At 42.0% G+C, this 13,765-nt stretch overlaps 2 protein-coding genes across 2 annotated transcripts in view; one reads left to right on the top strand and one right to left on the bottom strand.

Annotated features, from left to right (window-relative positions):
- WDFY4 (WDFY family member 4) overlaps window positions 1-13,765 on the bottom strand; it is a 144,522-nt gene that overhangs the window by 37,145 nt on the left and 93,612 nt on the right. Inside the window, exons 44-47 of the mRNA XM_075107505.1 lie at window positions 12,230-12,378; window positions 10,980-11,100; window positions 8,517-8,602; window positions 7,020-7,082 (exon numbers count right to left, since the gene is read on the bottom strand). Coding sequence (XP_074963606.1) covers window positions 7,020-7,082; window positions 8,517-8,602; window positions 10,980-11,100; window positions 12,230-12,378 — 419 coding nt within the window. The remainder of the gene's footprint in view (window positions 1-7,019; window positions 7,083-8,516; window positions 8,603-10,979; window positions 11,101-12,229; window positions 12,379-13,765) is intronic.
- Window positions 3,373-4,437, top strand: LRRC18 (leucine rich repeat containing 18). The gene has a single exon (XM_075107506.1). It carries the CDS (start codon window positions 3,388-3,390, stop codon window positions 4,165-4,167), a length of 780 nt encoding a protein of 259 aa, XP_074963607.1. The 5' UTR covers window positions 3,373-3,387; the 3' UTR covers window positions 4,168-4,437.

Below are 13,765 nucleotides of genomic sequence, written 5' to 3'. Positions count from 1 at the left end.
CTTTCAAAAGCACAACCCAGACTGAAGATTTCGCCAAGTGTGGATAAAAAGGCATTTTTCTAGTCAAGGTCCTCTTTAGCAAGACGGTATCACATCGAAATGCAGCACCTCCACCCTTGGGCAAAAGCTTGCCAGCAACTCAGAAGGTGATCCTGGATGTAGGGTGAGGGTTGAGCGAAAATGATTAGAGTTCCCTCTTATCATCATCATTTGTTAGGCAGTAGGGCAACACATGGACGCCTCCCTCTGCTATCCCAGGAGGTGCACTGCAAGCATGAGATCGAACAGGCATAATTAACATTTACAGCAAGGAGGGCTCCTGCGATTCCTGAATTTTTAATATCAGTGGCTAAAGAACTGGAGCCCTCTTCTACAGAGCTAAAGAAAATGAGACATGGCTAAGTAAGCTCCATTATCTCCAGCTACAGCCCTGTGAAACACTGATAATTAGTTTACAAGCATGCAGAGACAAGAGAGCTATTCACCCCCTTCAAGCTGTCTGGTGAGCTGCAGTGTTTCTGCAGAACTCTAATGGTAATCCCTATCTCTGGGATTGAAAATGACCCTTTAGTAATTTTGAAACGTGGCTCCCGCTTTTAAACCGAAGGAACTAGCACTTGTAAAGCGTGAGCACTCCCTAGCGACTCATGTTTTCCTCATCAGTGCACCCTGGATGCCTGTGGTAGGATTTTAAAAAGTCTGACTAAAAGAAACCTGACCCTACCTTCAGGTGTTTAAATCTCTTTGAAGCCTGGGTATTATCCAGGGCATCATACAGAGAGATCTGTCTTCAGGAAAATTACACCGATCTGTTTGTTTCGACCTCTTAAAAATCTGAAAGGTCCAGGTTCAAACTCTGTAACAAGTTGGCCAGGGATATTGACAGAGGAGTACCCAGCCCCAAAAGGTTAAACTGGAGTTATTCCTGACAACCCTCCAGCACCCAGCCTCCTCCACCAGGCTCCCTCTAGTGCTCCCAGGCTCGCACAGCACAGAGGACAGGGGACCAGCAAGGGCAGGCAGCTGCAGAACAGGCTGATGCTTTGGCTAGCTGGTATTTTTAAGAAAGGAAACTGTTTTGGATCAACGTTCCCCCTTTGGTTTTAAATTAAATGTAATAGAAAAAAATTACTAGGAATGGAACAAAATGTTTTCTTTCTGAAAGTTTTAAAGCTGTTTTAAAAAGCATTTTAAAAGAAATTATCATTTTGAATTTAGAAAAAAAAAAAGTATATTTCCTTGAGGCTTCTTTTCTTTTTTTTTTAAAGGCGTGCTTGGCTGAAAAACTTTACTGATCAAAATGCACTGAATGTTTTGGTCAACTCACCCAACACAAAATTCAAACAAAAAGAAAGTTGGACACAAAAGTCACCAGGTTCATATCGGTTGCAGGAAACAGAAACTCTCTTTCCATCTTGCCAAGGTGTAAGGAAGCTTCCCTGCAGATCTTCTGAAGCATGGTAGTCAACCCGTGTGCACCAGTAAGGGACTCAGGCTGTCCTGTACCAGCAGTAGGTACTCTGGCTTTTCCCATGCAGCTGAACTTTATCTTCACAGAATTGCCAACAAGAATATTGCATCAAATCCTTAAAATGAGTGAATTGTGATTAAAAAAAACCTATTTTTTTGATGTCCAAGAACTTCCTACCCGCTCCTGGGCAAATTATTTAAGCTATCAACAACAAAGGTGGAAAAAGTGCTTTATTTTCCACTGTGGAGTACTTTGGTTCTGCTACCAGCCTGCACTATGGAAAGAATAGTGTTGCTATTGCCCCTGGGGTACTGTAAGGTTTAATACAGCAAAGATTGAAAAGCCTTCAGATATAATGGTAATATGGCCCTGTAAGTACTGGTGAGAGACAGTAACGTGTGAGCGACAGACATAGGAAAATTTAACTGTGTTTAAATATTTTTATATAAAATAACAAAGATTCAATTTTGGAACATATCCTCAGGGCAAGACTGACCCCACTGTGCTGCTTTCAGGATTTTCTGAAGCATCTGCCTCATTACAGAGCTCCTGGGAGGGAGGGTGGTAACTGGCAGAGATCCGCCTTGCTTTTACATTATTTTTGGCTATGGCATGTAATTGAAAAGGAGCTGAAATGCCTTAGTTGTAGCCTAAGCTCCCCCTTCATGTATTTGCACATGATTAATGAGTAGCCAAAAAGCCTGAAGGGTTTGTAATGAAGCCTTTCTAATAGGGAAATGTATTGTAGACAAATCCATATTTTGTCCCAAACGATCATTCATCAAAGCTGCGATTTGACTCCTCACAATTAAATGCCAGAGCACCCAGACCATCCTGCGATTAGCCAGCTGTAACCAGCGCTCTTCTCTGCGCACTGGCTGAGAGGGACATTGTCATCCATTTCCAGGGAAGCAGCCTATTTCCTTTGTCACTAGCCATAATTAGCAGCTGTATTCGATGACCTTCGATTAGAGAGACAGTTCATGAAACCTGAGACCGCAGTGGACAACTACTCATACAGGCCTCAATTCGACAAAGCATGTAGCAGATGCTGAGCACCGTATGAGTCAAAAGCCTGACCAGAACACCCACACGCAGTTTTTGAGGGCAGGGCACCTTTGCAGCGGGAGTCCACCTATCCCACAGCATGGATGGAAAGACAAGGTTAGAGTATCCGGAGTCTGTCCTCAAAGCGCAGGAGACACTTACCAAGGCCTGGTTTAACATGTCGTTAAGCAGCACTGACACAGACCCCCCCGTAGCAGTCTGCTCTGCAGGTGATGTGTGGACTGCAAGCAGTTCTGGCAAATCTGGGAGCCCACTATGTTCCTGAGGTCCTGGTTAAAGCAAGACTTTTAGTCATTTGCTTTAAATATTTAATCTTTCAATAGCATCCAGGCCTGTAAAGAAGGCAACCTGTTGGCCTGGTAAAATAAGGACAATTTTGGATAGCTTCTTTCGGTGCAGTCCCTAAGGACTGGATTGAGACCCACAGTATATTTTGCTCTGATCCTCAAATGGCTGATGGATAGCACCACACTGCACTCAGGTTTGTTGCACGCTGATCTCAAATCAGTATCTAGGGATGAAAATCAGCAAATTTCTCCCATTTGTAATTTCGCCCTGTAATGCAATGTAAATGTTACAATGCAGTAAAATAATATTGTAAATTATTAGAATTTCACCTACACAAAACACTTTCAGGAAGAACTTTTAGAGTTGCAGCTTTAGGGTTGAAAAGTCCTGACCTTAAAAAAAGGACTTCTGAAGAGTCCAGCAGTCACATGTTAATTCATAACTACGTAATTATTTTGTTTTTAATTAGGGAGTAACAGCGACTGCTTCCAAAGGCTTTACTGGAATTCCCACACTCCATCCACAGAGTCTGGTGTGTATGTCTGTCTCTCAGTGGAGAGATGGCCAAGGGGAAAGCAAAAGGGAAGAAGGTCACCTTGAAAATTGCAAAAAATTCCATCCGGATATCATTTGACGGAGGGCGTCGTCTTGACTTAAGCAAGATGGGTATCACTACCTTCCCCACATGCATTCTGAAACTGGCTGACATTGATGAACTTGATTTGAGCAGAAACATGTTAAAAAAGATTCCAAGCAGCATCCAGAAGTTCCAGAAACTGCGCTGGCTGGACCTGCATAGTAATCAGCTCGAGGAGCTACCAGAGACAATAGGTACACTTCAGAACCTTTTCTACCTGAATATATGCAACAACAAGCTGACCACCAGAAATCTGCCGGAAGAGTTGAACCTTCTCAAGAACCTACGTATTCTCAATCTTGGCCTGAACTGTCTCGACAGTATTCCTACCAGTCTTGGGGCCCTGAAGGAACTTAAGGAGATAGGTCTCTTTGACAATGCCTTGACCACCATCCCAAACAGTGTGAAAAAGCTCCCCAAACTCAAGAAACTGAATGCACAAAGAAACCCTCTCCCAGATTCAACAAATCAAGAAGAGCGCACAGACTCCATTAAACGCATAGAAACACTTTACTTAGTACAGAAGAAAGACCTGTGCGCTTCCTGCCTGAAGATGTGTCAGGATGAGAGGGACAAGCTGAACAAGTTAGAGAACATGACACCCAGCCCCTCAAAGAAGCCAAGTTTCCCTTTACTCCTTACACCCAATTCCTCTGCAAAGGGTAACCAAGAAGAATGGAGGTTAAGAGGCGAACATGCCTGAAAAATACCAAGGCACTCCACAGACCATGTGCCACGAAATCCAGCCCAAGCTAATAAAAAGCTGACCTCCTTCCTCCTCCCTTTTCCTGCAGTTTTCTTACTTTAAAGATCTACTCTGTTTTAGAGACCACACAGACCTGCTGCTTCTAAAACTAAGTCCAAAACAACTAAAACAGATGTATATTTGGGAAAAGAAGGACTATTTTCTCCCAGGCCTCTTCCTACAACATGTTCTTCATGTTTGGGTTTGTTTGGTTTTTTTTCCTTTTTTTTTTTTTTTTTGTCTTTTGTGTGTCACGTAGCCAGTGAAAGAATCTTCAAGAAGATAGGTTTTTCTAGTAACTCCACTGCCACCACTGAGCCTCAAACATTAGTTCTGTTCATTTTCATAGGGTGAGACACAGTAAAACTAGTCTCAGTAAATACCATTTGGAGGAAAAGGAAGAGAGATGGGAACCCTCTGCTGCTGGTGGCTGCCACCAACCCCTCAGACAGGCACTGACAGTGCCAGAACCATGAGCCCCTTCCAATTCAGCAGAGGCAGCAGACACAAATGTTATGCTCAGGAGTACCTAAGCAGTGCAAACACAGTGCTTAGAGCTAAAAACCAGTGATCCTGTTTGCCATCAAGGGGCAGGCCAGACTCTGCATAAGCAAGTTATCTGGGATTTTGGGTGCTATACCTGTGTGAAGCGATCTCTAACTTGCACAACACAATCAGCACCAGTACCTATACTCATAGTGTTTTGTCTGCCTCTAAGCCTCCCTCCAAGGAAGGTACAGAAGGGAGAAGAGATAAGGAAAAGAGATAGGGAAAAAATTGCTCTTTTTAAGGGTCCTGGGCATATCACTTAAGCAGTGACGAAGAGAAGAGTCGCCGTCTTCCATGATCCAGAAGTCAGATGGTGAATTGATGAAATCAGGTCTGGCGTCCCCACAGTACTTTTAGCTTTCTGTTCACATGTGTGCATGCGTGTGTGCACCTGAGCACACACATTCACTTGCTTAAATCACATCCCTAGGGCAGAGAGTACTGACAGCCTGCAAACAGCAATATACAGGTACAAGCAATGAACAGATTATAAAAGCAGTCAAGCGTGACACGAGAAGAGGTGCTGGCTGTGGCCATAATAACATATGGTGACGGCAAACATTTAAGTGTATTTAAATGAAGAATAAAGTGCCAGGGGCAAAGTACTCAGTTGTCCAGTAACAGTCCATTACCATTTTTTAAATGGCTACAGTAGAGCCTGGGAGTCAGAACTTCTGTGTATTATTCCTATGGACTAGGTGGAAAACTGATGTGGGGCTTCCCAGAAATGTTACATCATATGATACATCAAACTGGTAATTTCTTCTTTCCATAATTCAGCTGTGCAGTTATTAATAGTGTGTCTGGTCAAAGAGCTTAGTGTGACCTGCCTCCCTGTCTCAGACAGGGCAGGGAAAGCTAGGATGCTATGGAAGATGGCCATTGCTCCCTAGATGGGGAAAGAGCTCTTTGTGCTGCTTTTCAATTTTTCTAACACAGAAGCAGCTCCAGAACTCAAACAAGGGAAAAAAACTCATCAAGTCCTCAATACTTCAGTTCCCAGACTGGAGTTTGGTAAAGGGAAGCATGCCCACTGTGGTCATTTTCTCTAACTTTCCACTTAAGGACAACATTTCTGGGACCATTACTTAGGCAGTGCACTATCTTATGTTTATTTTATTTCATCTCATGCTGTAATATGGCCCAGCCAAGGCTATGCCAAAGGCCCCTTACATTCTCAGAGTGAAAAAGGTGTGCAGGGTCCTCTCACAGGCAGTGGAGTAAAACTGAAGGCAGAGCCCTGTGGGATTCAGGACAGGCTACTTCAGACCTAGACATACAGCCTGCTTCAATGTCTGAAACCAAACGAGACAAGTGTTTCTCACAATAACAAGCCCAGCTAAAGCCCAAAGTTCCTGCAGCTGTAATGCATCTTACCTCAAGACATTCCCACCCGTTGTCCACCCAGCAAGCACGGGCAAAGGAAACCCTGGGGTCAGTTATTGGTTACTCTACACAGAACACAGATCATGCTCCATAGAGTCAACCATCACCTCTGGCATAGGTCAGGCTCTAGCCAGAGCTGGTTGCATACTTCATTGATACTTTTTGCAAGCTGATGGCTCATACACAGGGGTGAAAATGTTCACTTACAGGATAGGAGGTGAAAATTAAAAAAAAAAAAAAAAAAAAGACTACTTCTGACACAGGCCACAGCAACTCATAGGGGCAAGCTGCCCCTCAGGTCTCAGCAGTATTCCAACCTCCAGGCGATCATTTCAGAGGACACCAATTAGTCACTTAGGGTTGCGTTCCTCAGATATCCAAACTGAGAAGAGTTACAGGTATGCAAGTAACTCAAGGTCAGCATGAAACATGCTCTCAATCGCCTCCCACTAGGAGAAAGCTTTTTTCCCTGCAGTGGTAAATCTGAGGGACAGCAAGTTGGAATCTCCACTCACGTTTACTATAATATGCCAAAACATCCATGTGTACATCTGTCACTGTCTGCCCTAACCACACAATAAAGAGACCATTACGCAGAAGCATTATGGATTATCTCTAACCTCACCGACTGCCTCTTTCCCACACTAACCATCTGTGTAGAGTTTACCAATAAAGTCATATTAAGGAGGTAATAATTATTAATCAACTATGCACAGTCAGCTACTCAACACACTCTTCATGTCTTCGTACTGTGTATGCTGTACACTAGAATGCTTTCTGGAGTTCTGGGGACACCTTTGAATCTTTTTAAGGTGCAACTTATTCAAACAATTGCAGTTATTATCTACAGTTATCCAATGCTTCCTATGTTTTACCTTATATTCAGGGACTCTTCTGTTATCCCCTTTGACTTCAAAGCAGGTTGGAAAGAGCAAAATCTATAGGAGATATGAAAGGTCACATTTTAATTATTTAAACAGTTATCTGTAAACATTACATATGTATATAATCTATGTCATGTCCTGACAGCAACCACCTTCTACAGCATTTCACTAAGACTCTAACCTAGGACAAAGCTGAAAGACAACACAGCAAAAGCATACGTTCAATATTAAGAAGTTGCCTATGGGCTGGATAAAAGCAGTTTCTTTCCCAAACAGGGACTTGAATTGATATATAGGATTATGGACTTATGAGCAGGTGCTTTAAGTTCCTATTAATTCAAGCCAGAGAATGAGAACCCACTCAGACATTTATCTAGCAAAAATGGCAGAAAGGAATACTAACCCACATCTTGGCCATTCCTATTTAATTTCACTGGGGGTTTATGATGTCAGATGTACTAAAACCTTGAAATACATAGGTTTGGTGACCTTCAGTTGAGGGGCAACGCAGGCAGCTGAGGATCAGAACATTATCTTGAACTGCCTCTGCACGACTCCCCCAGGAGATGTTTGTCAGAGCTGAGAGACAGCAAAGAAAAGGGCTAAACAAAGCAGCTGTCTCTGAGGCAGAACCTGGTAATTCTAAGCAGCCACACTATGCAGCCAGTTTAGAAAGGAAGACTGGATACATCTGCATTGACTTTTTCAGTAATGCTCCATTAGAAACCGCTCAGAGATTTCAGGAGCAGAAGGAACTGCTATGATTTTTAAGAAATTAACAGTCCCAATCTTCAAGTCCAGGCTGCAGAATTTGCCACAGGAAGTACTACATATTGAAGAATTTTTCCTGTGTAAAGGAAAGTGAAAATAAACCTGACATTACAGCCAGAATTGCAGTAGGAAAACAAAGCCAGAAAACAAAGTGCAAATTAGTCACCTCATAGTCTTACATTCAAGTTCCATCAAACAAGACAAGTGCATAAGGAGAAATCTATTTTAAACAAAAATTAAAAGTTCATGCCACACCAAAGATGCAAAGTCAGAGGTACAAAAACATTTTATTCCTAAAGAATCTAATGACACTTAGTGTGTTGGAAGAAAGCAGGAAGAAACCTTCTTTCACCCAGTACTGTGAGGTGAGATGGAGGTGATGCTCTCAGCTCAGCGAGAGGAAGCAGCACAGCTACAGTTGCTGTTTCCTGGGATGCAGGGACACACAACTCGCCACTGGGTGCTAAAGGAGTCCTGCACATGCATTAGCTCCCTTGACAAACCAATGACTATATAATGCTCCAAAGAATTCATAAGTCAGCAAAAGGAAAATTTCATAGCTTTGCTCAAGTGTAACCTGTTAAAGACCAAGGAACTGCAACTGAAGAAAAAGCCCCTGGGGCAGCACACAGCAGACATCTGAGGCCAGGATAAATAGGGTCAAGAGACCAAGAGTGCCACCCAGGTGTTCACATGTTGTTATGAAATAGTAATTACCTCTTAAATATCTTATTTCGGTCGCTGTCATGGAAGACAAGAAATCTGGAGTAACCATTTTTGAAGAATACTTCCAAGGCGATCTCCTGGAAAGGTAAATCATTTACAGTGTGAAGAGCTGCAGAGCAAAGACTAATGCTGCAAAGAGTCCAACATGGCCTAGCCAGTTCCTTCAGGGCTTTAAAAAATGAAATAAAAAAAAGGCCTTGAAAAGCGTGAGAAAGTATGGCAAAATATGCCTAATAATCCCAACTTCTCCAACTATAGGAATGCTCCCACTGGGTTGACTAGGAGTTCAAATGCTTGTCTGAAGCAAAACCAAACTCCAGGTATTGGTTCCATCATTGACCTCCTCCTGCTGCTTCTGAAGCATTTTTATTTTGAAATCTCAGTGTGTTTAACAAGACACTAGTACCATTAACTTCTAATTACATGAGAAAGATAACATAAAAAAGGCATGCTAAATAGGAGTTTCTTTTAGAAAGCAACCATGCTGCTTTCTAAACAAATAGTGAGCTCAACAGAAATGCCAAAATAATTTCTCCTGACTAGAAGCCACAGAGGTGGAAGGGAAGTTTATGACATTTGCCACTGAAGCTTTAAATAATCAAAGTTGAAAACTTTGCCTCCTTTCTTCCACAATGTCATGTGGGCATTTGCATATAATCCTATTATTTACTCAGTGAGTCGTCCTTTTTTACTCAAAGTCAGTCAAGTAAAGCTATAACACATAGTGTCTAAAAAGCCAGACATGGGTTTCAATCCAAATAGGGCAGGTGCAATACAAACCTAGAAAAACACCACAACGGCAACGGCCCCATACATGATTCACCAATGAAGTATAAAGCAGAAAGGTAATATGAGAGCAGCTATGACAATGAACAGCTTGCAGCCTTTGCTCTGAAGCTTGGCTTTCCAAACCACGTCTGCTCAAGTGTCACCGTTACAGAATCAGGCCGTGTGGGTTCACAGTGCTTCGCTCTGAGCTGGGTTGTGCACACGAACAGATCAGCTCTCTGAGGCACGGTAGCTGACCAAACAGCTGATCTACCTGTCCTACAGGGAAAGCATGTGGAATCAGTTTCCTTCTTTTTCTGCAGTATTTTTTCACTGGAGTCCCAGTGCAAGAATTTGAGAGCCTGATACAGGTACCTGAGGTTTCAGTTCATTAACTGAAACAGAGTAAAAATAAACAAAACAACCCCCCCTCCCCCCAAACCACAACCAAAAAACCCACCAAAATACCTCAGACCAACAAGCCCCACCTTTGCCCAGGCCCATTCAAAGACTGTTTTTACTCATCTCCATTTTTCCCTTTGGGTCACACAAAATATTTCCATTTCACATGTTTAAAAAAATCCCTGCATACACAGACACGTGAATATATGAGAAGACAGCAAGGCTCCACTGGCAACTTTGATGCTGTTCACAAAACAGAAGAAGTGAAAGCTCTGTTGCTCAGGTTGCTCACAGTGATGTAAAAAAAATAAACTTCACACAGTTACTCGAACAAGACTTAACGTTCCTATACATGCTTGGAGAGTGAGCTAACCACTGAGATATGCTACACCCTGAAGCATGTCTCACCTACTAAAACTATCCATTCTGCATACATAAGTGAAAATAAGACAGGGCTGAGTCATGGATGAGTGCCATACTACATGATAGAACACAATTTTCAACCCCATTTTCTCCAACTTTTGAATTTTCAAAATGATTTCTTAATTCTCTGTTGAATCTCAACCTTCCAAAAATGGATTCAAATTAACAGATATGGCTGGTTCAAAACTCCATATTTTTGTCAAACAAAATCTGTGAATTACTCTTTACACTGTACCAAAATCCTCTAGAACAAGTACAGGCTTTGGTGCTACAAGCTCTTGCTACAACTCTTCTGTGATTCTTACTGCAGGCTCATCTAAACTGGACAAAACTAAAAGGGTACCACTGGTAATGAGTAGCTTCTCGGTAGTGCAGCTATAGGCATATTCAAATCTTCTGCTCCAACTTATGACTCATGTATTGACTCACATGTACCACCTGAATGTTATTCCGAGAGGCCCAGGGTAAGCACGTTACAGGTACCCATAGTCCACTGATGTCCAAAACTGCCAAAGTCTGTGGGAGCCGAGTATAGTGAAAGTCAGACACTTACTGCAGCTTCCATCCAAACACAGGAAATTGACTTCAACTATTATTTTCAAAAACATTGAGGTAAACCACGAACAACTTTGTTAGCCTAACAACTAATGAGCCAACAAGGGTGCTTAAACGCTCTGGTGAATACAGGAAGGAATTTGTGTTACCAAAGGCTGATGAAGCAATGATGGGAACAAAAGCATTTTGCGACTCAAGTGAAGACATCTCAGCAGTCTTAGTAAAAATTGTGCAAGTAGTTTTTGGTCACACGTCATTACTGCTGTTGCAGCTTTCCCTCAAATGACCAAGCATGTTAGTTCCTACCTGCAGAAGAAAGCGCATCAGATGAATCTCTTTTATATCATTATATGAATAACGGGAACACATCTGGTCTCCCACTGCATGATCTTTATGACATAAGTTGAAAATAAATGGATCACTAATGCTGGAAGAGAAAAATATAAAGAAAGAGAAGTTAATTTGAAACAAAGAAGATCAGGAGAGTCCTCATGAATAGCCAAGTCCTCCCTAAAGAAGAATAAAAATACTAAGAGCTAGCAAGACCAGCTGGGGCATACATGAATTGAAAACAAAGGTAAATACTGAAGACAGGTTTTGTACTAGTTCCCAAAATAAAATAAAGAGCCTGTGGAGGCTAAGGGTAGGTTTAGAATTATTTTGGTGCATGCAAATAGGCAGACAGCAATGTTTTGCACACGGTGAAGTCTGAGAAGCAGCAAGGGAAGGAGCTGGGTGGGAGAAACTTGAAAGCTTGGGTCAAGGGCAAGCATCAATGGACACATAGCTGTTATAAACAGCAGTTAATTGGAACTAATAATTAAAGAATTAATCCATTATTACTTTAGTTGTGTATATATATTGCAATTGCTATCTACACCCTAACCCAGAGCAAATCCCTTAGAAAAACAACCTAAGCTTTTATTGGACCCAGTCCAATCGATCCTTAAGTCACCTGATCAGACTGACTGATATTGGACTTAGAATCGGATGTAGAGCAGACAGTCAGGGAGTAAAAACACAGAGTTACTCACTGTCCCACTGGGCTTTGCACATGAGCTCACAGCATATGCGAAGAGCTAAGTCTAACAGACTAATTTTCAATATTGATCAGTTCAATAAATCATGAGTCAAAAATGATAGCAGTGTGCCAAATATTAATTACGATTCTTTCTTGGAGAAACAAATAAAAACTTATGAGACAATGAAGCTAAAGGCTCTTGTAATGACTGTTCCATATGAATAAAAGATGGGAGCCAGTCAGAAAGAAACATTAACAACACTTTAAAAGAATTGAAAAACAGCAACGTATGTGTTAGATTGCCCACCACCTCCATCTGTTGGAGCTGGGAGTCCTTGTTGCTCCTCCAAAGCCTGTGAACAAGCATCTCTGTTAGTTGTGTTAAACAATTCCGTGAACAGATGGAAAGGACGGCAAATGTCTTGCTTTGCTAATACCCCCCTTGAAATCCCCCCAAAGTCTGTGCAAATTCAGGTTTCCATGTGCCAATACTGAAGTTAACGAAGCAGCTCTCTGGGAGGAAAAAATTACTCACCTGGACAAGCAGTGACGCGTACAGTAGACTTCTTCTAGAGGGGATAACACAAAGCACTCGCAGATGTAGAAGTGGTCCTTGCCAAAGAGCAGCACTCCTTCCAACGCTGTATGTCCCTGCACAACTGCCACAGAGCACTTAAACGTGACCTAGTATGGAAGCAAGCATAATTAAATCAGGAGTGGGTAACACTTAAGACAGGGCCAGCAGGGAGCAAGACCCAATGATGCAGAAGGACACATGTTTGTACCAGAACAGTTGCCATCTTGATTGGCAGGTCTATAGGGATGCAGCCACAAAAATCACCCTATGGCTGACAGTGCATGACTCTGTGGTAGTTGTAGTGGGAGGGTCTGATGCCCTTTCCCCGCAGTAAATCTGTTCCTTCCCCATCTATCTGTGGTTATATTTAGCAACATCACTACAGAACATGAAGAGCTTGCAAATGTTGCAGGAGTTAGTCCTGCAAAACTTTTTTAGACAGCAATACTTACTATGCAGGTGGGGGGTTGAAGCACTGAGGAAAGAAATGACTTACACAGCATCGTACAGAAGAACAGTGGCATATAATAAATATATCTATATTTAGAATACAGAGAAAAAGCAAAAATTTTATTTAGATCCCAGTGAAAGCTATACTTGAAAAAATCCTGCAAAGAGATCCCAGGGAGCAATGAGCAAGGAGAGGATCTAATACTCTTTGTATCTCACCGTGGCCAGCTGAATCAGCATATAGTGGATTGAAATCTCAGTAACACTAGACTCCTTGCACTGGCACTTTTCCATCTTACATTATACTGAAGGCCAATCAAAATATATGAATCTATGCTTCTAATTGTCTTGAAGATTTAGTTAAACAGTCTGGAACAGTTTAAAAACCCTCCCTTAGCATCCTAAGGCTCACTTTCTTTTCTTTCTCCTGAGCAAATTACCTTGGCCCTTAAAGCAGAAGACTTTCTAACCCACAGTTTAGAAGCATTGGAAATTTTTCAACAAAGTAGTTCTTTGGTCATACATGCCAGTTCGTAGAAAGCTTCTTGGAATTGACTGGTTTTGATAAAGAAAAAGCCCCTTTTTTCTGGACCAGTTTCTATGGCTGAGAGATGGTGTAGAAAGGAAGCAGACCACTAAAGAGACCAGAAAAGCCCAATGATCCAGAAAATTGTGGGCTGCAGGAAAATTAAAGGTCTGGTTTTAAATCAAGCAATAATTCATTGCAAAGAATTGTCCTAACATTTAGAGGCATAAAGTTCCTTGTTTTTCTTGTCTGTAATTCAGTCTTCTGTAAATACCTCCAAAAGAGCAGTCCACTGGTTAGCACAGTCAGCTGGGAGGATCAAGGTCAACCCACTGCTGTACCCAGTTTGGATCAGAGCTTTGAACCAGTATCTTCTACCTTCCTGGGAAGGAGGCAGGAGCTAATCGTCAGCCTTATTAGCCCAGTCTCAGGTGAAGAACCCTCTATTTGCAAAATCCCTTCAAACATTCATACTACAACACCACACTAATGCTCCCAAAATCTAATACTACCTTACA

Source organism: Phalacrocorax aristotelis, chromosome 12 (assembly GCF_949628215.1).
Source record: "Phalacrocorax aristotelis chromosome 12, bGulAri2.1, whole genome shotgun sequence".
NCBI classification, from domain to species: Eukaryota; Metazoa; Chordata; class Aves; order Suliformes; family Phalacrocoracidae; genus Phalacrocorax; species Phalacrocorax aristotelis.
The sequence above is the reverse complement of the archived record's forward strand: the minus strand, read 5'-3'. Positions and strand labels throughout refer to the sequence as shown.

Bases quoted from the DNA above. Each gene is read 5' to 3' on its own strand.
- LRRC18 (XM_075107506.1), top strand. From the start codon at position 3,388: ATGGCCAAGGGGAAAGCAAAAGGGAAGAAGGTCACCTTGAAAATTGCA.